The sequence below is a fragment of the Schistocerca piceifrons genome, chromosome 1, assembly GCF_021461385.2.
Source record: "Schistocerca piceifrons isolate TAMUIC-IGC-003096 chromosome 1, iqSchPice1.1, whole genome shotgun sequence".
NCBI lineage: Eukaryota > Metazoa > Arthropoda > Insecta > Orthoptera > Acrididae > Schistocerca > Schistocerca piceifrons.
The window spans coordinates 1,106,361,554-1,106,386,942 of NC_060138.1; the positions used below are offsets into that span (position 1 = coordinate 1,106,361,554).

The 25,389-nt window shown below is 45.7% G+C and overlaps 1 protein-coding gene across 1 annotated transcript in view; it reads right to left on the reverse strand.

Annotated features, from left to right (window-relative positions):
• The window catches only part of LOC124777987 (Down syndrome cell adhesion molecule-like protein Dscam2), a 481,000-nt gene that overhangs the window by 311,511 nt on the left and 144,100 nt on the right, over positions 1–25,389 (reverse strand). Inside the window, exon 3 of the mRNA XM_047253558.1 lies at positions 21,939–22,170. Within this exon, the coding sequence (XP_047109514.1) occupies positions 21,939–22,170 (232 nt within the window). The remainder of the gene's footprint in view (positions 1–21,938; positions 22,171–25,389) is intronic.

Sequence of the window (25,389 nt, forward strand, 5' to 3'; positions counted from 1 at the left end):
CTTAGAAAATGTAACAGACCTACTAAGGAGACTGCCTACACTACGCTTGTCCGTCCTCTTTTAGAATACTGCTGCGTGGTGTGGGATCCTTACCAGATAGGACTGACGGAATACATCGAAAAAGTTGAAAGAAAGGCAGCACGTTTTGTGTTATCGCGAAATGTAGGAGAGAGTGTCACAGAAATGATACAAGATTTGGGCTGGACATCATTAAAAGAAAGGCGTTTTTCGTTGCGACGTAATCTTCTCACGAAATTCCAGTCACCAACTTTCTCCTCCGAATGCGAAAATACGTTGTTGACACCTACATACATAGGGAGGAACGATCACCACGATAAAATATGGGAAATCAGAGCTCGTAAGGAAAGATATAGGTGTTCATTCTTTCCGCGCGCTATACGAGATTGGAATAATAGAGAATTGTGAAGGTGGTTCGATGAATCCTCTGCCAGGCACTTGAATGTGATTTGCAGAGTATCGATGTAGATGTTGATGACAACGCAAGGTCTCACACAATCTGAGCATCCAAAAGGAGCTCACAAAACTTCATTGGACTGTGCTCCAAAGTGCTCGTCAGTGGATGTACGACGAAATCTCTCATCGTAGCGAGATCGCTCAGACGAGGATGTCCCTTATCCACGATGTTATGTGCACTGGACCTCGGATCGTTGCTTTGCAGCTTTCGTCACCGCTTGACAGGATTGACTTTGCGAGGATACACATTTAACTTCAAGTCGTATGCGGATGACCTGGTGCATATAGGGCGGAATGAAGACGATGTTCGTGTGGCTTTAGATTGGATCCACAAATATGGAACGGCCACTGGCAGCTGCATAAATGTGGAAAAGTCAGTAGCGGTTAATATTGATGTTGGACTAACAGAATGATGTGCAGTACCTTTACGGATCATGGATACCTTGAAATGCCTAGGGATTGTTTTTATCAACGACGTGCGCCGCACCGCAGCGTACGACTATGAGATTACCACAGTCAGTCCGGACGGGCGTCGAACGTAATGTCACACGGGCATTACACATGATCCAGCGGTCACACACATTATATGATCAAAAGCATCCGGACACCTTGCAGAAAATGACTTTCAAGTTCTTAACTCCCTCTATCGGCAATGCTGGAATTCAATATGGTGTTGGCCTACCCTTGGCCTTGACGGCAGCTTCCATTCTCGCAGGCATACGTTCAATCAGGTGCTGGAAGGTTTCTTGGGGAATGGCTGCCCATTCTTCACGGAGTGCTGCACTGAGGAGAAGTATCTAATCGGTCGGTGAGGCCTGGCACGAAGTCGGCGTTCCAAAGCATTCCAAAGGTGTTGTAAAGGATTCAGCTCAGGAACCTGTGCAGGCCCGTCCATTACAGAGATGTTATTGTCGTGTAACGACTCCGCCACAGCCTGTGCATTATGAACAGGGGCTCGATCGTGTTGAAAGATGCAATTGCCATCTCCGAATTGCTCTTCAACAGTGGGAAGCAAGAAGGTGCTTAAACTATCAATGCAGGTCTGTGTTGTGATAGTACCACGCAAAACGACAAGGGTGCAAGCGCCTCTATGAAAAACACTACCACACCATAATACCAACGCCTCCGTATTTTACTTTTGGCACTCCATACTCTGGCAGATGACGTTCACCGGGCATTCGCCATACCCACACCCTACCATCGGATCGCCACATTGTGTACCGTGATTCGTCACTCCACACAACGTTTTTCCACTGTTCAATCGTCCAATGTTTACGCTCCTTATACCAAGCGAGGCGTCGTTTGGCACTTACCGACATGATGTGTGACTTATGAGCAGCCGGTCGACCATGAAATCCAAGTTTTCTCACCTCCCGCCTAACTTTCATAGTACTTGCAGTGGATCCTGATGCAGTTTGGAATTCCTGGTCTGGATAGGTGTTTGCCTATTAAACATTACGGCCCTCTTCAGCTGTCGGCGGTCTCTGTTAGTCAACAGACGAATTGGCGTGTACGCTTTTGTACTGTACGTGACCCTTCACGTTTCCACTTCATTATCACATCGGTAACAGTCGACCTAGGGATGTTTAGCGTACTGACGTAAGACACAAGTGACACCCAGTCACCTGACCACGTTCGAAGTCTATGAGTCCCGCGGAGCGTCCCCATTCTGCTCTCTCACGATGCCTAATGGCTACTGAGGTCGCTGATATGGAGTACCTGGTAGTAGGTGGCAGCACAATGGACCTAATATGAAAAGCGTATGTTTTTTCGGTGTGTCCGGATACTTTTGATCACGTAGTGTATGTTAACACCTACCTAGTTCCGCACTTTGTCCAACTACTGCCAAACTCTGGACAACGATGAACACCGTCTCATATGCGGCCCGCCGGTAGAAGTGTGGCGTTTGGCGACACAAACGATCGCTTTCTTTTATCGAATGGGACAGCGCAACACTGAACCTGGAATTGTATTCTTCCCGGACTAACCATGTACTAAAACGAATGCAGTAACGTGGGTTCGAGGCCAGACGGTGCTCTATTTGTTCAGAGATGACCCAAAGAATGTGATTGGACTTTTGGACCTTATTACAGAAACGACGTCTGAAGATCGTGAGAAATTCAAAATACCGAAAGTATTTCTCTAACTTTCTACGGGGTGCGTTTCAAGACCCCCCGCACAGCTGGAACGTTCAGGCTGAGAGAAGTTAAATTATCGATGCGATGAAAAGAGTGAACGGAGGATAAGAATCGGTGAATATCTTATGCATACGGGAATACAATACCCGGATGAAAGAGCAGTGGGGGTTTTGGAAATCACATTCTCCACTGCACTATGTGTTTCTTTCTTTATGTTATGCAAGAATAGTGTTACGTTTATGTAGTTTTCAAGCTATACAGAAATATTATTTGTGATATGACAATGAAATTTAACTTTACTTAAATGTTATATGTGTAAGACGATTTTGCCGGCCGCGGTGGTCTAGCGGTTCTAGGCGCTCAGTCCGGAACCGCGCGGCTGCTACGGTCGCAGGTTCGAATCCTGCCTCGGGCATGGATGTGTGTGATGTCCTTAGGGTAGTTAGGTTTAACTAGTTCTAAGTTCTAGGGGACTGATGACCGCAGATGTTAAGTCCCATAGTGCTCAGAGCCATTTGAACCATTTTGTAAGACGATTTTCTTTAATATGTGGAATATTAAAATTTGAAGCATAGTTGGAGAAGTTTTTTACATCTACATCTACATGTACGTGATTACTCTGCTATTCACAATAAAGTGCCTGGCAGAGAGTTCAATGAACCACCTTCATACTGTCTCCCTACCGTTCCACTCTCGAACGGTACGCGGGAAAAACGAGCACTTAAATTTTTCCTTGCGAGCCCTGATTTCTTTTATTTTATCGTGATGATCATTTCTCGCTATGTAGGTGGGTACTAAAAGAATGTTTTCGCAATCGGAGGAGAAAACTGGTGATTAAAATTTCATGATAAGATCCCGTCGCAACGAAAAACGCCTTTGTTTTGATGATTGCCACTCCAATTCACGTATCACGTCTGTGACACTATCTCCCCTATTTCGCGATAATACAAAACGGCTGCCCTTCTTTGTACTTTTTCGATGTCATCCGTCAGTCACACCTGATGCAGATTCCACACCGCACAGCAATACTCCTGAATAGGGCGGACAAGCGAAGTGTAAGCAGTCTCTTTGGTAGGCCTGTTGCACCTTCTAAGTGTTCTGCCAATGAATCGCAGTCTTTGGTTTGTTCTACCCACAATGTTATCTATGTGATCGATCCAATTTAGGTTATTTGTAATTGTAATCCCTAAGTATTTAGTTGAATTTACAGCCCTGAGATTCGTGTGACTTATCGCGTAATCGAAATTTAGCTGATTTCTTTTGGTACTAATGTGAATAACTTCTTTATTCAGGGTCAATTGCCACTTTTCGTACCATAAAGATATTTTATCTAAATCATTTTGCAAGTCGTTTTGATCATCTGATGACTTTACGAGACGGTAAATAACAGCATCATCTGCAAACAATCTTAGACGGCTTGTCTCCTATGTCGTTAATATAGATCAGGAACAATACAGGGCCTGTAGCACTCCTTTGGGGAACGCCTAATATTACTTCTGTTTTACTCGATGACTTTCCGTCTATTACTTTAATGTAGTTTTATAGAGTTTTCAATTTGTGATACATTTTTAACTTCCCCAAGTACACTACTTTATTACAATGTTAGTTTTATGTCAGTCTGGTTCATTGTTATACTATTCAGCTTATACACAAAAAATTGATAATCTCATTTTGTAAACTGCAAATAAAGGCAGTCTTACTATTCTCTTTTGTTTCTGTTTAAATTGATGTTATTCTCTGAAGCAGAAAAATTTAATTTCCTGCAGGTAACTAAAACTTCTGTCTCTAATTTAAGTACAGGTGTTTGAGAAATGTTCTTCCCTTGAAATGGCATGTGAACATGTAACCAGAACGATGTTTTGTATCAACTAGAAAGAACAAAAAGAAAATAAAATAAAAAGGTGGATACTCTGATTAAAAATAAACTGCTCAGAGCATTCAAAAAAGTGGTTAAGGCGACCGCTCGCGATAGACGGAAATCCGGGTTCGAGTCGCGGCCCAGCACAAATTTTCATGTGTCACTATTGTGAGTAGATCTATACATAATACAGGGTGTTTATAAATCAGTTACACAAAAGTAACCAATAATTGTGAAAAAGGTAAATTTAAGAACCTTCAACATCGCAGCGCGTCAGCAATTGTTGGTTAATATATTAAAAAACTAAAAACCCGCCTGGATTGCGAAAAAAACATCTACTGTTAACGTTTAACCCAGGTTTCGGCATAGATAACTACACCTTCTTCAGAACAACAATAAACCCGCAAGTGCCTAAGAAGACCTTTGTCAATGATTAAAAGAACACCATAACTATACATTTATAAACGCAAATGAAAAGGAAAACACAAACAGTACATGTGTACAAAGTCAAAACCACTACTTAACTTAATGGTGTACGCTCCACCTCACACCGGCCTATGTTCGATGGGCCATGACCCACCATAAACTGCAGTTACAAACGGTCGCTCACTTACAAGCCTGACCCGCTATCTATGCACATGCGCAAGACAAGGGAAGTTACTTGAATGCGCATGCGCATACGAATACGAGAAAGTTTATACATGGGTCGGGGCTAAATAGCCCATACATTCCCAACCGTGGATCAACGTATATAAAAAAAATTCAATGGATAGAACAAGAGACGAGCTAAATAGGAGATGAAACCTAAAAATAACCGCACACGTTTGCTTATGCTAGTACAGAAGCTTATATATGAAGCTACCTATGACAACAGGAGGAACTCTTAAAAACTATGCCTAAGGCCGGTAGTTAGCCTTGGGGGGAGGGGGGGGCGCGGGCAGAGGGGACGTAATCTAAAGACGTCGTGGAATAAAGATATAGGGATAAAAGAGGTGTTCAACGGGCTAAAATCACCTTCATCGTAAAAGGAAAATGAGGATAAAAAGAAAGAAAGAAGATGAACAGATTGACCAACCGCGCTCGCCAATCAGCGCGCGCATGTGATGTTGGAAGAAATGCAGATCTTTAAGCATCTGCAACATGCTAAAGACAATATCCTCAATGACCAACTCCTACTACGAAACAGAAAATTTTTTGAGGGTTTCGCGCCTTTACTTTGTTCTTCATACTTGTAAATCTGATGATCTGGGGATTATCACATGCGCGCGCTGATTGGCGACCGCAGTTGATCAAGCTGTTCATGCGGCGATGCCAGGACAATTCCCAGCACACCCAATTAATTACGGTGTCAAAAGTCTACTGTAAAGGTGATATTAACATCAACGGCATTTGCTCACTGTTGAAGATGCAAATCTTCAGGGATACGCAACGAGCGGTGGACATGAACATTGTTTTCTTCCAACAGGTACGACCTGACGTAAGATTGAACTTTTACGGTTACAATGTTTAAACAGGGTGTTCAAAAAGTCTCCCCGCAGTGCCGTATGTTTGTTAGCTTGCCTGGGTTACTTCCTTCAAGTGGACTCTCCCAACATTCCAGTGTTTCGTTTATGTCAGCCAGCGTCAGTAGTATCGTTGGTGTGTGTCGTCACGTGTTGACGTGAACGTTTAAGTTTAGTTCCTTTGTTCGTTTGTTTCGTTTTTGTCACTGTTAAAATGCTAACCACTGAAGAACGTGTGTTTTTAGTCGAACAAGTGTTCAAAGCTGGCGGTAAATACAGCTGGTGAAGGTAGTGGTGGCATTTTCATACTGTTAAGGGTAGAGGACTGAGACGTTGGACATGACTTACCTTCCACTGGCGCATTATGTTGTGCTGACAATCGGTGCAGTTCCGTTTGGTGAACGTTTAATCGCCATCAGGCTCATTGAAGCGCCGAGAAAGGACCGTCTGCTACTCTGAGAAGGTGACGTCATTGGTTCAAAGCAATATGGAGCATTATATAGTGTGAGGCGATTTTAACTGTGTTCTGCGACTCAGGGACCAATATCCCCACTTCACCCCCTGCCAAGCGTTGCATGCACTTGTGCAGGACCTTGCGCTGCAAGACACCTGGACCCTACAACATGGCGAGAATCACGGGTACTTACCAGCCGCTCGGCCAGCCACTTAGATAGGGTGTACGTCTCTCGAGGGCTTCCTGCGACTACAGTTGGCGCTGAGATAATGCCAACGGCTTTTGCTGACCAAAAGGCTTATATCTCAACTTGCCTTGCCTCGACAATGGACAAGACGTAGTAGGGGACACTGGAAACTGAACGTTTTCCATCTCTGCGATGAGGCCTGTCGCCGTGAGACAGAGAATACTTGGCGTCGATGCCAGCAGCGCCAACGAGCTTACAGTTCACCATTGACGTGGTGGTTGAATTGAGTCAGGTCTGTGATAAGCCAGGCATTTATCGGCTATGGCTGAGACAAATCAAGCCGACAATGGACGACGTATTACATGGCATTAAGGGAACTGGCAATGCAACCGCCGTCACCAAACCGTCAGCAGACCATCGAACGCATCAAAGCCTGCCTGCCCCAACTCACTGCAGTGCGATTCGAAGACGTCAGAGTCTGCGCGAGAATGCAAGATAAGTCTGCATGGCGAATGAGCATCGCTGCATTACATACGAGGGTAATTCCAAAAGTAAGGTGTCCTACTTTTTTATAAGTACATAGACCTGTTTATTTCTACAATGGTTTACATCAGTTTACAGCTTGAACATTGAAACACGTATGTTGTGTGGCGGCGATGGCGAGGCATTGCAGAGTCTCTGACCAGAGAGCCATTTATCGTGGCTAGTCTGCGCTTGACCGCGCGAGTGTTGCGAGCGGGAGTCTGTCAGTAGCAGTAGACCAGTGTACTCGGTCAGTAGTAGTCGTGCAGTACAGTTGCGAGCAGTAGTCAGTGGGCAGTCTGTCAGTAGCAGTAGGGCAGAGCAGTATGTCGGTAGTAGCAGTCCAGGGCAGTTGTGTGTGAGGAGTCGGCGGGCGTCGACATGGCACTCTGGTCAAGATTCAGGATGAGGTATATTATTTTTAAATGCGCTCAGCTAATAATGTAAATTAACTGTAACTAATTTGTGCAACAATCGCCTCAATAATAATTTTTGGTTTTCAAAGCAATTTTTTAACAAAGAATTCTTTAATGAAAGAAATATTCCCTTGATATTCCTTAAAGAAAAGTTTCCCTTAAATTCACAATTTTTGCAATCAATTTCCTCCAAGCTATGGCAAAAATAATAAGAGCAGATGCAGCTTTACTAAGGTAAGAATTTCAGTTTAATTAACGAACAGGGCCTAAGATCGACATTTCGATCTGTTCGTATTTTCATTGTCACTGAGATTTTATTATCACTGAATTGACTTTCATTTTTTTTTGTGAGGAACTTATACTTGGGTCAGATTGCTATTTTTTGTTTAATTGTCATTGTCATTGAATTTATTTGCTGGGAGGTTACATTAGGTTGTATTCTAGTTAACATTCAATTATTGTGTTTCAAAATTTCTCTGGGGAGCTCAATGTGCATTAGCATTCTTATATAATATCCTTTTAAATTTCGGTGGGGAGGTTACAACATTTAGCTATTTTTTGACATAATCATCATTTCTGTCGATGCATTTTTGTAGACGCTGTGGTAGTTTTTGTATGCCCATGTCATACCAGCTCGATGCCATGCTGTTCAGAAAGTTATGAACCTCTTCTTTCACCTCGTCATCGGAGCTGACTGGCTTTCCGACCAAACGTTCTTTTAACATAGGGAACAGGTGATAGTCACTGGGCGCCAAGTCAGGACTATAGGGTGGGTGGGTGATTATGTTGCACTGAAACTGTTGCAGGAGAGTACGGTTTGCCGAGCGATGTGTGGGCGAGCGTTGTCATGGAGAATGTGTACGCCCTTGCTGAACATTCCTCTTCTCCGGTTCTGAATTGCCCGTTTGAGTTTTTTCAGAGTCTCACAGTACCTGTCAGCGTTAATTGTGGTCCCAGCGATTCAGTTCCGACAAAGAGGTGAAAGAAGAGGTTCATAAGTTTCTGAACAGCATGGCGGCGAGCAGGTATGACATGGGCATACAAAAACTGCCACGTCGTCTACAAAAATGCATTGACAGAAATGTTGATTATGTCGAAAAATAGCTAAATGTTCAAGCTGTAAACTGATGTAAACCATTGTAGAAATAAACAGGTCTATGTACTTGTAAAACAATAGGAGATCTTACTTTTGGTATTACCCTCATAGTAAGAGAAACACGTCAGAGTAAACACACGCTCATAACGACAGTCGAAACGGCGGAAGGAAGGCAAACTGTGACACAAGCAGATACTGCCCGAGTGTTCAACTTATACTATCTCTTCTTCTACGCCAAGGGCCTAAGAAGCGGGAGGGCCTGGAAGGCGTGCTGCACGACATGCCAGCAACCGCGTTTGTGCAGGACGACGACGACGCACTTCTGGCGGACATTCCATGGCACGAACTGGATTTAGCCTTCAAAAGTGTTGCACAGAATGAATCACCTGTGCCTGATGGACTCCCTATTGAGCTTTACCTCCTGTTTTCCGGTCTTATGAAGCCCACCTTCTGAGTCCCCACCGAATTTACGGAAGACATCATGATCTCTGTGCCCGAACCTAGCAGCGGGCAGCACCCACAGGGCTGCTGACTCCCTTGCAGAAAATTATTAGGTGGTTCTCTGCAAATGGACCTCACTAAATTTTGAGAAAACACAGTTCATATAATTATGTACAGTAAATGGCATAACACTACTGATAAATATACAGGGTGCTACAAAAAGGTACGGCCAAACTTTCAGGAAACATTCCTCACACACAAATAAAGAAAATATGTTATGTGGACATGTGTCCGGAAACGCTTAATTTCCATGTTAGAGGTCATTTTAGTTTCGTCGGTATGTACTGTACTTCCTCGATTCACCGCCAGTTGGCCCAAATGTTCATCACGAACGTGGTTTTGAAGTCAGTGCAATGTTTACAAATGCGGAGTTGGCAGATGCCCATTTCATGTATCGATTAGCACGGGGCAATAGCCGTGGCGCGGTACGTTTGTATCGAGACAGACTTCCAGAACGAAGGTGTCCCGACAGGAAGACGTTCGAAGCAATTGATCGGCGTCTTAGGGAGCACGGAACATTCCAGCCTATGACTCGCGACTGGGGAAGACCTAGAACGACGAGGACACCTGCAATGGACGAGGCAATTCTTCGTGCAGTTGACCATAACCCTAATGTCAGCGTCAGAGAAGTTGCTGCTGTACAAGGTAACGTTGACCACATCACTGTATGGAGAGTGCTACGGGAGAACCAGTTGTTTCAGTACCATGTACAGCGTATGGAGCACTATCAGCAGCTGATTGGCCTCCACGGGTACACTTCTGCGAATGCTTCATCCAACAATGTGTCAATCCTCAGTTCAGTGCAAATGTTCTCTTTACGGATGAGGCTTCATTCCAACGTGATCAAATTGTAAATTTTCACAATCAACATGTGTGGGCTGACGAGAATCCGCACGCAATTGTGCAATCACGTCATCAACACAGATTTTCTGTGAACGTTTGGGCAGGCATTGTTGGTGATGTCTTGATTGGGCCCCATGTTCTTCCACCTACGCTCAATGGAGCACGTTATCATGATTTCATACGGGATACTCTACCTGTGCTGCTAGAACATGTGCCTTTACATGTGCGACACAACATGTGGATCATGCACGATGGAGCTCCTGCACATTTCAGTCGAAGTGTTCGTACGCTTCTCAACAACAGATTCGGTTACCGACGGATTGGTAGAGGCGGACCAATTCCATGGCCTCCACGCTCTCCTCACCTCAACCCTCTTGACTTTCATTTGAAAGCTCTTTTCTACGCAACCCCGGTACCAAATGTAGAGACTCTTCGTGCTCGTATTGTGGACGGCTGTGATACAATACGCCATTCTCCAGGGCTGTATCAGCGCATCATGGATTCCATGCGACGGAGGGTGGATGCATGTATCCTCGCTAACGGAGGACATTTTGAACATTTCCTGTAACAAAGTGTTTGAAGTCACGCTTGTACGTTCTGTTGCTCTGTGTTTCCATTCCATGATTAATGTAATTTGAAGAGAAGTAATAAAATGAGCTCTAACATGGAAAGTAAGCGTTTCCGGACACATGTCCACATAACGTATTTTCTTTCTTTGTGTTTGAGGAATGTTTCCTGAAAGTTTGGCCGTACCTTTTTGCAACACCCTGTAGACTATGAACGGAAGTCTGTTGTTAAGGCAGAAACTCAAAATTTCTTGGTGTGTGGATTGATGAGAAAATGAATTGCAAGAAACACATCGATGATCTGCTGAAACGGTTAGGTTCAGCTACTTACGCTATTAGGGTTATTGCAAATTTTGGTGATAAACATATCAGTAAATTAGCCTACTATGCCTATTTTCATTCACTGCTTTCATATGGCATCGTATTTTGGGGTAATTCGTCATTACTAGAGAAAGTATTCATTGCACAAAAGCGTGTAATCAGAATAGTAGCTGGAGCCCACCCAAGATCACCTTGCAGACATTTATTTAAGGAACTCGGGATATTCACAGTGCCTTCGCAATACATATATTCACTTACGAATTTTGTCATTAACAAGCCACCCCAATTCGAAAATAACAGTGAAGTGCATAGCTACAACACTAGAAGAATGAATGATATTCACTATTCTGGAATAAATCTCACTTTGGCACAGAAAGGGGTGAATTATGCTGCCACAAAAAGCTTTTGCCATTTGCCAAATCGTATTAAAAGTCTGACAGATAGCCAACCAACATTTAAAAGCAAATTAAAAGAATTTCTGAATAACAACTCCTTCTACTCAATAGATGAATTCTCAGATATGAAGTAGTAACTGTAAGAAAATTAATTAATTAATTAATTAATTTGTGTAAAGAAAACTTAATCTGAAGTGACACGTTCCATATCATTACAAAATGTCGTATTCATGATCTATGGAACAAGGATTAATGTATGTATGTACGTGTGTATGACTTTGTTAAAAGTTGCCTGTAATCTTTTTAAAATACATCCTTCGTGCCTGCCTGCAAACCACTATCAAGGATTCAGTACATGCCGATCAAAGTTGCTTGCTGGAAAAAGCAATGTTCAGATGGCACTGGGATCGCATAGGAACGTAATCGCACTAATATCGGCCTGCAAACTCGTCGCGGTTGATTTCGATCACGCATTCGACCGCGTCAATCATAGTTTTCTATGTGCGGTGATGGAACGCATAGGCGTCCCCCGATGTATTCCTGATCTTGATTCATGGAGCACATTCGAAGGTAATGGTCAACGATTATCGACCAGATGCCTTGGCTATCGAACGTTCCGTGAGGCAAGGACGCCCCTTGTCCGCCATTGTATTTGCAGTAGACCTCGAGCCAGTCCTGTGCAGCCTTCGCCGTCACTTGGAAGGGCTCTGTTTATGGACTGTGAGGTTCCAAAGTCGTATTCCTGGCCAGGCCAGGGGATGACGCACAGACAGCGCTACGATGGTTTCAACAGTACAGTACTATGGCGGGCAGTATCATCAATGGCAATTGTTATTTAAATTCGTTACGACACATTGATATTGCCTTCACACGAAGGTGGCGCAGGTCTAATGTTAGAAACAGAGGGCGGGCACTGTTTCTTGGAACGATGCGCCGACTATGGCATTCTGAGCAAGTCATCCTGACGGGTACCGTGATCGGCGAAGTGGCGCCACATTCGCTGCACACTCCAGTCCCTTTCGGTCATATTCCGCAGTCATTCTGTCACATCAGGACGTTCCTCGTGGACTATAATTTATGCTGGATTACCTACATTCTACACAATGCCCCACGACAAAGGACTATTAACGCCAATTCCAAAGACACCAAGACGCTACCCTGCCGGACGGTGGAAGAGAGTATTCGATCCACCTATCCTTTCTCCCTACGGAAGTTCGAGCTTCTTCGTACGTGATAGTGAATGACAAAGTCGCTAATCGCCAAAGATTGCACTCCTTTCATCTGGTCGACGCGCCTTTGTGTGCAGTTTTGCACAGTACCTCATTCTGACACATATCGGTTGACATCTGATACAGCAGCTGCATGTTGGCTGCTCACACAACCAATGTTAGCCCTACTCTTACGGCAGCCACCCGCGGCGGTTGATTCTGAAGCTCTATTCCAACCGGATGCCGTCTACTTCCCATCCATCCGGACAAATACAGTTAAGTGGAGTAAAGGCATGGCGCTGAACTATTTCTTCAGTGACGCTGACGATGATGTGTTAGATTCTGTGTCGTTCCTGCTGCAGAAACACATGGATTTACAATACTGGGCTACCAATGGTCCTGTTTTGCCACCTATCTGGGTTTGTCATTCATGGAGCCTCCGGCTTTCTAGGGGGTTCCAGGTGCGAGAAGAGACTGATGACAAAGGTCCATGATTCAAGATCGCTTTCACCCTGTGTACACAGTGGACAGTACTCCTCATCATACGAGAAGATGACCTGGATAATCTCAGTGCTCAGCTCTTGTAGGGTTCCTTTACCTAGTTAGTATGGTATTTACTATGTCATTAACACAAAAACAAATAAATAACTAAAAGTAAGAACTCTTGGTATCTTTCCCTTTCACCCCTTTTCCAGTCCCAATACAGCCGATGTCATTACTTCCTACCCTTTCCTTTCCTTCCTTCTCCCTCCACTTTAATTTACATAATACGTATCACAGCTGTGGATACCGCATGGTATCTGTCCTTTCAGACACGACACATTCATATACTTGTTCAAATTGTTGGCGCCATTACACTAGGGGACCAAGTCCCATAGAGCTCGGAGCCATTTGAACCATTACACTAGCCCCAGACGAAACATCACACTTGGTCCACAAATCACCTGACGTATTGTCCACAAGAATCCTACTGTCCTGCATACTTCAACTTTGGAGTATGTTTCTAGTTGTACTGCAATTTCACTTGCACACTGAAATGAAACTGTTCACCGGGCTGCAGCTGAACTGCGTCTGCAGGAAACTGGGAACATGTTCTCTCTTCTGACAATACTCCACTCGTGTTGGGCAAAGATCTGACAATATGTTTAACTCACTTCCCTAACCTATGTATTAGTCCAGAGTTCGAGTCTCGGTCGGGCACACAGTTTTAATCTGCCAGGAAGTTTCATATCAGCGCACACTCCGCTGCAGAGTGAAATTCTCATTCTGGAAACATCCCCCAGGCTGTGGCTAAGCCATGTCTCCGCAATATCCTTTCTTTCAGGAGTGCTAGTTCTGCAAGGTTCGCAGGAGAGCTTCTGTAAAGTTTGGAAGGTAGGAGACGAGGTACTGGCAGAAGTAAAGCTGTGAGTACCGGACGTGAGTCGTGCTTCGGTAGCTCAGATGGTAGAGCACTTGCCCGCGATAGGCAAAGGTCCCGAGTTCGAGTCTCGGTCGGGCACACAGTTTTAATCTGCCAGGAAGTTTCTATGTATTAGTGTTTGTCGAGCAATAGTTGAAACCAGAAAAGAAAATCATGAATGAAATACCATCAGGTTGGTGTCCGTACTGTAGATATTATACTTATTAATAGCTGCCCACCTCCCCTAGAGCAAATCATAAGCCACATGTTAAACACAGTTTTGTAACCCCAATAATTTTTGTACTGTGATGAAAACAGTACATGGCACCAAGTTCCATTCAGTCATCTATATTGTAAGGATTTGCAATTTTCACAAGCCATACTGGCCCTGATTGAAAATATGAGCAACACCGGAAGTTACTGTGCCCTATTCCGATGTAAGTTAGTTTTCCTATTTAGTAATGTATGAAATATTGTGGTAACTACTCCAAGAAATACAGCCAGACTGGTTTCAGCATTTGCAGACGTATACGCGAAGTAACTCTCCTCCATTGCTCTGTAAGTAACTGTAATGAGGAATACAGCTAATAATTCAATGTGGTGTGAACTACCCTCCAACATGTACTTCTGATATCGACGAAATGCAGATGCAGAATCTGCTGCATCGAAATATTCTCTCACACACGGGTTTTCTCGCGCGGGAAACGAGTAACACGCACTCGTGGGGTGTGGTGTGAGTGGGGCGTGCTGGGAGAAATGTGCCATTGTTGCCAATGGCGTGGGCAATGTTACGCCGGGGATTTAGAGCGCGCGTTCCGCCGCGGTTCGGAACGCGTCCAGCGTGGCTGTTGTCTTGCTGGTGCGAGGCGTAGTGGAGGGGGTAGACAGGACGCGGTAGGGGGTTGGGTGTGGGAGGGAGGAGAACCACACAGTGGCACAGTGGCCGCGGGGATTCGTGCCGCACGGCTGCCAACTTTACGGCGGCAGTAACTCGCATTAATAGGGGCGCGGCTCGGTCGCAGTTTTTTTTAAAAGCACCCCTCTGGCACAAACTCTTCATTACGCACCACATCCTTCCATATATAGACGAGCGCGCAGGCTTTGTTTGGCTCCCATTACAGAGGGAATTGTCGGGGGAGTGTGGTGTGGCCGTTTACATGCAGCCATGGAGGGGGTGGAGGGGAAGAACGGAAAAAAAGGAAAAGAGAGGAGGACCGATAAACTTCCTGAACGGTGGACCTTTTTTTTATTTTTAGCACAGATTTAATTTTGTAAGCTAGATAGGAGGCATGTTTTAGCTGAGGCAGAAATATTCTGAGGAATATTTCCACAGTGGTTGCCAGCTTCTTTGTACAATGGCGAGTGTAGCGATGTAGCAGTTTTGTGCAACCATCGAGCTGTTAGCAAGAAATCGTGTTAGATTTCTTCTCTTTCTTTTTGTTACCACTAAGTTTATATTAAAAATACATCTCATATCTCTAAACTGTTGAGACGCCTCTTAGAGACAGATAACCATTAAGTAGTCCTGGCATCAGTGTGGGGTGTTTGAGAGTGGTTCAAATGGTCAAATGGCTCTAAGCACTATGGGACTTGACATCTGAGGTCATCAGTCCCCTAGACTTAAAAATACTTAAACCTAACTAACCTAAGGACATCACACACATCCATGCCCGAGGCAGGATTCGAACCTGCGACCGTAGCAGTCCAGACTGAAGCGCCTAGAACCGCTCGGTCATAACGGTCGGCTTTTAGAGTGGTGGGTGGGTAGTGTAACAGGGTAGCGTTTGCACAGAAACGAACTTTTAACTTTATATAATATATGGTATGCAGTATTTGCCTCGACAGTTGAAGAATAGGACGTATCTAATAAATTTGGGCTTGGAATAAGTTTAATCTGCAGTTGTGCAAGCAAATAACTTTAGATATGAGACCTGAACTTACGTGTTACACCACATACTTCTCGTCACTTCCCATCTCGCGCAGTTTTTCTATATTGGCATTTACTATTACGCTGTTAGCGCCATCAAACGGTAATTCTAAATCTGCATGAGACTAAACTGATGAATACATATCAGTTTATTGATAATGTTGTACAGAATTATAATTAACCAGCGTTATACACCTGTTCCGCTGCACTAGTTAATTTACTGCGACTGCGGTCTCCTTAATTGATCAGGCTTGCTTTACAACAGAGAGTCGTATTATTTTCATGTCTCTGCACCGCTGTGTCAATTTAAGAAATACACTCAGGTAAGATATACACCTCATGATTAGGTGGTTTTATAGCCATGTGTCTTACGATTTCAAAAGACTGCAATGGCAGTTAGAAAGACGACTGCATCGCTCTTCAATAAAGGAATTGTCGCCTCACACAATGACTAATGGCGACTGAATGTTGACCCAGTGAAGCTGTTATTACATTGTTCCTGGCACAATGCACAAATTTATCTGCTGCACATGAATTTTCATGTGGTATATCTGCATCCTGGGTATCCTGGTATTTTCAGCTCCTCAAGGCATTCGTCGCTAGAAGAAAAAGACTGTCCCATCTTCAGATATATCAAAATTGATGTTTGGATATTTTATATGGTCTTTCATTACCGTATTTCCTTATAGGTTTATAATTATACATTATATTTGCATATCTATAATTGACCATCTTTTCAATCTTTTCCAGTATACTCTCCACATCTAACCGAATTGGGAAAAATAGACTGTAAATGAACCTTTACGTCCCATGCCTGTCATTTGAATTACTTGCCATGTGTGCCTTCGTAATACTATCTGCATTTTTTTATACACATAGCACCACAGTTTTTATCTCCATCAATTAATTTGGGTGGTAACTGCAATATGCTACATAACATTCTTTTGATATGATTCGTTACACCATTAAACAGCTTTTGCCTCTGCAGACAACTAATTAGATAAAGTGTCAGCAGCAAAAAATAACAGTACATGACATTATACCTGTACGGCCATGGCTTTTAGAGTGGCAGCCATGTTTATAAACAAGGTGTTCAATTTATCTCCATGATTAATTGCTCTCATTATGTATGAGCGATGAAGTGGCTCTCATGGCAGAGCAGTGGTGTAGCAGTTGCTAGTAAGGGAAAGGGTTGGGGGGAATGATGGATATGGGCAGAATTTATGCGAGAGATGGAATCGCCAGCTAAGCGAGCATCTGTCGCGGCAAAACGCCGTCAGAATCACACCCGAAAAACCGCACAGTTGTCTGCACGTCAGTCTACATGGCGCTGATATCCTGGAAATATGCTTATAGCACTTTCACTATTGGATATCAAAATTGCTGCACCATGAAGACGACGTGCTACGGACGCGAAATTTAACCGACAGGAAGAAGATGCTGTGATATGCAAATGATTAGCTTTTCAGAGCATTCACACATGGTTGGCGCCGGTGGCGACACCTACAACGTGCTGACATGAGGAAAGTTCCAACCGATTTCTCATACACAAACAGCAGTTGACCGGCATTGCCTGGTGAAACGTTGATGTGGTGCCTCGTGTAAGGAGGAGAAATGCGTACCATCACGTTTCCGACTTTGATAAAGGTCGGATTGTAGCCTATCGCGATTGCGGTTTATCGTTTCGCGACATTGCTGCTCGCGTTGGTCAAGATCCAATGACTGTTAGCAGAATATGGAATCGGTGGGTTCCGGAGGGTAATGAGGAACGCCGTGCTGGATCCCAACGGCCTCGTATCACTAGCAGTCGAGATGACGGGCATCTTATCCGCATGGCTGTAACGGATCGTGCAGCCACGTCTCGATCCCTGAGTCAACAAATGGGGACGTTAGCAAGACAACAGCCATCTGCACGAAGAGTTCGACGACGTTAGCAGCAGCATGGACTATCAGCTGGGAGACCATGGCTGCGGTTACCCTTGACACTGCATCACAGACAGGAGCCCTTGCGATGGTGTACTCAACGACAAACCTGGGTGCACGAATGGCAAAACGTTATTTTTTCGGATGAATCCAGGTTCTGTTTACAGCATCACGACGGTCACATCCGTCTTTGGCGACATCGCGGTGAAAGCACATTGGAAGCGTGAATTCGTCATCGCCGTAATGGCGTATCACCCAGCGTGATGATATGGGGTGCCGTTGGTTACACGTCTCGGTCACCTCTTGTTCGCATTGACGGCACTTTTCACAGTGGACGTTACATTTCAGATGTGTTACGACCCGTGGCTGTGTCTTTCATTCGATCCCTGTGGAACCCCACATTTCAGCAGGATAATGCACGACCGCATGTTGAGGTCCTGTACGGGCCTTTCTGGATACAAAAAATGTTCGACTGCTGCCCTGGCCAGCACTTTGTCCAGATCTCTCACCAATTGAAAACGTCTGGTCAATGGCGGCCATGCAACTGGCTCGTCACAATACGCCAGTCACTACTCTTGATGAACTGTGGTATCGTGTTGAAGCTGCATTGGCAGCTGTACCTGTACACGCCATCCAAGATCTGTTTGACTCAATGCCCAGGCGTATCAAGGCCGTTATTGCGGTTCTGATTTCTCAGGATCCATGTACCCAAATTACGTGAAAATCTAATCACACGTCAGTTTTAGTATAATATATTTGTCCCTTGAATACCCGTTTATCATCTGCATTTAATCTTGTTGTAGCAAATTTAATGACCAGTAGTGTAGATTACCGAAGCCTGCCTACGATGTCATCTGGTCTATATTTTCGGTAACCGGGGCAATCACTGAAAGTCCTGTTACGAAATAAAGTATGAAGTCCTGTGCAGTGACCGTAAATCTCTAACTGGAGAACTTTATAACACTCTGCTTCATATTTATCACATTTTCTTCAGCACACAAAAAAAGACTGGCTGGAAGCAACTTAAGAGCGCTGATCCCGTCCCCATCTCCACCTATGATCTGCTTCTGCTGGACAAGAAGAGCTGGTATCGCAGAAGTACGAGAGGCGTTTGAAAAGTCCGTGTAAAAATAAGAACTACTTACTTGTTTTGGGTAAGCCTTTCTTGTTTTTCTACATAGTCTCTTTTTAGACTTATACACTTCGTCCAACGCTGTTCCAATTTGTTGATCCCTTCCGAATATCAGGAATTATCCAAGTCTGCAAAATAGCTAATCGTTGCTGCAATCACCTCCCCGTTTGAATAAAATCTTTGTCCCGCCAGCCATTTCTTCAAATTGGGGAACCAATAGTAGTCCCAGGGAGCCATGTCTGGAGAACAGGGGGTATGTGAAACGAGTTGGAATCCTATTTCCATTAAATTTGCGACCACAACTGCTGAGGTGTGTGCTGCGGTCCAATCGCCGGCGTTTTTCTTGCAGCTCAGTTTTCAAATGGTCCAATAACGATGAATAATATGCACCTGTAATAGTTTTACCCTCTTCCAGATAGGCGATGGGGAATATCCCTTGCGAATCCCAAAAGACAGTCGCCATAACCTTTCGGCCGAAGGACTGGTCTTCGCCCTTTTGGTGCAGATTCTCCCTTGGTAACCCATTTTTTAGATCGTTGTTTGGACTCGGGAGTATAGTAATGCATCCATGTTTCATCCACAGTGACGAAACGACGCTTAAAGTCCTGCGGATTCTTCCTGAACAGCTGCAAATCATCCTTGCAACACTTCACACGATTCCGTTTTTGGTCAAGGGTGAGCAATCGCGGAACCCATCTTGCGGATAGCTTTCTCATGTCCAAATGTTTATGCAAAATATTATGTACCCGTTCATTCGAGATGCTCACAGCACTAGCAATCTCACGCACCTTGACTCTTCTGCCTTCCATCACCATACCATGGATTTTATCAATGATTTCTGGAGTCGTAACCTCCACAGGGCGTCCAGATCGTCCAGCATCACTTGTGCTTATATTTTGAAACCACTTATAAACTGTTCTAATCGAAGGTGCAGAGTCATCGTAATGTTTATAAAACTTGTCTTTAGTCTCCTGAGTCGTTTTGCCTTTCATGAAGTAACGTTTCTCCTTCGTCCATTTTTTGACAATCACTCGACTTCCTTGATTCACACAGATACCAACCACAAAGAAATAGAACAATATGGCTGAACCTTGGTGTGCGTTCTTTCCAAAGATGCTACTAACTAAACATGACCTCGATACGCGCCGGTGGTGCCATCTCTCGGACTTTGCACGGACTCTTCAAATGCCCCTAGTACGAACTAAGGAGAGTAAAGAACTGTAAGCCTGGAAGGATTTGTTGAGAACGATTGATGTTTTCTCCAAGAGACATATTGAATTAAACATTTGTAATAACACACTAGACATTAAAATTGCTACACCAAGAAGAAATGCAGATGATAAACAGGTATTCATTGGACAAATATATTATACTAGAACTGACATGTGATTACATTTTCACGCAATTTGGGTGCATAGATCCTGAGAAATCAGTACCCAGAGCAACCACTACTGGCCATAATAATGGCCTTGATACGCCTGGGCATTGAGTCAAACAGAGCTTGGATGGCGTGTACAGGTACAGCTGCCCATGCAGCTTCAATACAATACCACAGTTCATCAAGAGTTGTGACTGGCGTATTGTGACGAGCCAGTTGCTCGGCCACCATTGACCAGACGCTTTCAGTTGATGAGAGATCTGTAGAATGTGCTGGCCAGGGCAGCAGTCGAACATTTTCTGTATCCAGAAAGGCCCGTACAGGACCTCCAACATGCGGTCGTGCATTATCCTGCTGAAATGAAGGGTTACGCAGGGATCGAATGAAAGATAGAGCCACGGGTCGTAACACATCTGAAATGTAACGTCCACTGTGAAAAGTGGCGTCAATGCGAACAAGAGGTGACCGAGACGTGTAAACAATGGCACCCCCATACCATCACGACGGGTGATACGCCAGTATGGCGATGACAAATACACACTTCCAATGGGCGTTCACCGTGATGTTGCCAAACACGCATGCGACCATCGGGATGCTGTAAACAGAACCTGGGTTCATCTGAAAAAATGACGATTTGCCATTCGTGCACCCAGGTTCGTCGTTGAGTACACCATCGCAGGCGCTTCTGTCTGGGATGTAGCGTCAAGGGTAACCGCAGCCATGATCTCCGAGCTGATAGTCCATGCTGCTGCAAACGTCGTCGAACTGTTCGTGCAGATGGTTGTTGTCTTGCAAACGTCCCCATCTGTTGACTCAGGGATCGAGACGTGGCTGCACGATCCGTTACGGCCATACGGATAAGATGCCTGTCATTTTGACTGGTAGTGATATGAGGCCGTTGGGATCCAGCACGGCGTTCCTCATTACCCTCCTGAACCCACCGATTCCATATTCTGCTAACAGTCATTGGATCTCGACCAACGCGAGCAGCAATGTCGCGATACGATGAACCGCAATCACGATAGGCTACAATCCGACCTTTATCAAATTCGGAAACATGATGGTACGCATTTCTCCTCCTTACACGAGGCATCCCAACAACGTTTCACCAGGCAATGCCGGTCAAAAAAATGGTTCAAATGGCTCTGCGTACTATGGGACTTAACTGCTATGGTCATCAGTCCCCTAGAACTTAGAACTACTTAATCCTAACTAGCCTAAGGACACCACACACATCCATGCCCGAGGCAGGATTAGAACCTGCGACCGTAGCGGTCACGCGGTTCCAGACTGTAGCGCCTAGAACCGCACGGCCAGTCCGAATGCCGGTCAACTACTGTTTGTGTGTGAGAAATCGGTTAGAAACTTTCCTCATGTCAGCACGTTGTAGGTGTCGCCACCGGCGCCAACCTTGTGTGAATGCTCTGAAAAGCTAATCATTTGCATATCACAGCATCTTCTTCCTGTCGGTTACATTCCGCGTCTGTAGCACGTGATCATCATGGTGTAGCAATTTTAATGGCCAGTAGTGTATTTCCATTCCGTAGTACCGTCGGACTGACACCTTGTACGTGCTGCAGTGTAATATGCCAGGGTGGTGCTCTTTCATTATTGAGCCATTGTGTCTCTATGTGAGCTAACCGCAAGCTGTCCGGCACGGTATGTTCTGGCTAGCCGACTGCGCAGCTCGCTTACCTCCGAGCCTGAGTTCCGCGCTGGCCTGGGCGCTGTCTCCGTTGCCCCTGGCGACGCACTGGTAGACGCCGCGGTGGGCTCGCGACGCTGCAGTGACATGGAGCACCAGCGGGGACAACAGCCTCGCGCGACCAGCAGGCAGGGGCTCCGCGTTGTGCAGCCACTCCACGCTGGCCACTGGTGAGCCAGACACTGTGCAGTTGAACGTAGCCGCCTCTCCCGAGTTCACCACCTGCAACAAAACCAGCAGCATAAACAATACGAGATTGGGTGGATTCCGGTCTGAGCAGACGTATGATCCGGCTGACTTAGGATAAGGCACATAGGGGCTAAGGGATCTAAGGCTAATAGGCTTAGAGGCTACCAGACTTTGGGTTACTGATCCTGGGGGTTAGTTCACTAAATGGTCTTGACGGGTAGTGGTCTCGAAGAATAGCAGCCTTGAGGAGTAGTGGTCTCAGTCACATGCAGACTTGTGGAGCCGCCACACCTCCCCCCCCCCCCCTCCACAAGGGGAGAGGGGGGGACTAGCAGAACTGGATGCTAGTAAAACTGGCGCTATAGTGGCCTTGAGGACTAGCGTGGCCTTGAAGTGTAGTGACATTGAGGAATAGTGGTCTTGAGTAATGGTATTGGTCACTAAAAGACTTGGTGGTAGACAGGGGGAGGGCAAGCAAAATTGAAGGCTAGCTGAATAGGGGGACTATCTGAATTGGGGGCTAGGAGAAATGGGAGGCTAGCAGAAATGAGGGGCTAACAGAAATGGTGGGCTAGCCGGATTGGAGTGGCTGGTACACTTGGGGATTGGTGGATACAGGGGTTGGTAGACTTGTCAGCAGAATTGGGGAAACTGACAGAATTTGAGGATAATTTTGTTCGCAAATACACTCCTGGAAATTGAAATAAGAACACCGTGAATTCATTGTCGCAGGAAGGGGAAACTTTATTGACACATTCCTGGGGTCAGATACATCACATGATCACACTGACAGAACCACAGGCACATAGACACAGGCAACAGAGCATGCACAATGTCGGCACTAGTGCAGTGTATATCCACCTTTCGCAGCAGTGCAGGCTCCTATTCTCCCATGGAGACGATCGTAGAGATGCTGGATGTAGTCCTGTGGAACGGCTTGCCATGCCATTTCCACCTGGCGCCTCAGTTGGACCAGCGTTCGTGCTGGACGTGCAGACCGCGTGAGACGACGCTTCATCCAGTCCCAAACATGCTCAATGGGGGACAGATCTGGAGATCTTGCTGGCCAGGGTAGTTGACTTACACCTTCTAGAGCACGTTGGGTGGCACGGGATACACGCGGACGTGCATTGTCCTGTTGGAACAGCAAGTTCCCTTGCCGGTCTAGGAATGGTAGAACGATGGGTTCGATGACGGTTTGGATGTACCGTGCACTATTCAGTGTCCCTTCGACGATCACCAGTGGTGTACGGCCAGTGTAGGAGATCGCTCCCCACACCATGATGCCGGGTGTTGGCCCTGTGTGCCTCGGTCGTATGCAGTCCTGATTGTGGCGCTCACCTGCACGGCGCCAAACACGCATACGACCATCATCGGCACCAAGGCAGAAGCGACTCTCATCGCTGAAGACGACACGTCTCCATTCGTCCCTCCATTCACGCCTGTCGCGACACCACTGGAGGCGGGCTGCACGATGTTGGGGCGTGAGCGGAAGACGGCCTAACGGTGTGCGGCACCGTAGCCCAGCTTCATGGAGACGGTTGCGAATGGTCCTCGCCGATACCCCAGGAGCAACAGTGTCCCTAACTTGCTGGGAAGTGGCGGTGCGGTCCCCTACGGCACTGCGTAGGATCCTACGGTCTTGGCGTGCATCCGTGCGTCGTTGCGGTCCGGTCCCAGGTCGACGGGCACGTGCACCTTCCGCCGACCACTGGCGACAACATCGATGTACTGTGGAGACCTCACGCCCCACGTGTTGAGCAATTCGGCGGTACGTCCACCCGGCCTCCCGCATGCCCACTATACGCCCTCGCTCAAAGTCCATCAACTGCACATACGGTTCACGTCCACGCTGTCGCGGCATGCTACCAGTGTTAAAGACTGCGATGGAGCTCCGTATGGCACGGCAAACTGGCTGACACTGACGGCGGCGGTGCACAAATGCTGCGCAGCTAGCGCCATTCGACGGCCAACACCGCGGTTCCTGGTGTGTCCGCTGTGCCGTGCGTGTGATCATTGGTTGTACAGCCCTCTCGCAGTATCCGGAGCAAGTATGGTGGGTCTGACACACCGGTGTCAATGTGTTCTGTTTTCCATTTCCAGGAGTGTAGTTACACAGCCTTAATATATTTATCAAGCCTGCTGTTTTCTTTTTTTTTTTTCAAATCATTATCAAATAACATCTAAGAAATGCCGCAACACATGTGACAGGATGTGCTGAAAAGTAATGTCTCCGAATTTTGTATTCTGTTCTCAATATTGTTGAGGTGGTGTCAACCGTTGAGTTGTGTGTGTGGAGGTGTCAGCAAACGGACACGAGTCGGGCATCAGCTGCTGGAGAGTATACAGTTTTTCTGTCTCCGCACAGTGCTGGCATAAATTGTTTCCTGATGACCCACATTCAAATCTGTGGTGAACTGCGTCGATCGGCCTGTATGGGTCTGCGTGACGTCCGTTTGTCAAACACATGTGGCCGTTCTCTGCGGTGGATTACGCGAATGGAACATCGTCTCTCCGATACTGAAGATCCATCCTTGACATCATTGACCTCAGAAACACTAATGTTTGGGTAATTTACGATACAGTATGACTAATGTGTTCCTCACAGTTGATCAACTCACGTTCAACTCGTGACGTGCTGTTATGATCACCTGTCTGCACCCGCGCCTTACGGCGCATATAGCAGTGACATTGGGGGTCATATACGGCAGATCCTCAAATGGGATAACTCTTCTTGTGGTTTATGACGGTCGCGTCTCAACTGGTGGATGTGGGGTCGCCACAGCGTGAGGCATGCCTCACATGACTCTCGAGACAAACACTAGGTTAAACCTTTGAGTACCAGTGCTTTGTATCTGAAACCACCATTTTTAAATTTCGTTGCCTTTAGCATGAAACCACCAGTGCTGGTGCATGAAATGAAATTATGCTTGTTTTTAGTGGCCATTTTGGGGAGATAATTGACAGTGAAAGCCGGCCGCGGTGGCTGTGCGGTTCTAGGCGCTCCAGTCCGGAGCCGCGCTGCTTCTACGGTCGCAGGTTCGAATCCTGCTTCGGGCATGGATGTGTGTGATGTCCTTAGGTTAGATAGGTTTAAGTAGTTCTAAGTTCTCGGGGACTGATGACCACAGAAGTTGAGTCCTATAGTGCTCAGAGCCATTTGAACCATTTTTTGACAGTGAAAATAAATATGTCTAAAGTTACTGTAACCTAAATTTGAATGCATACTAAAGTTTTATGAGTAGTTTCGAA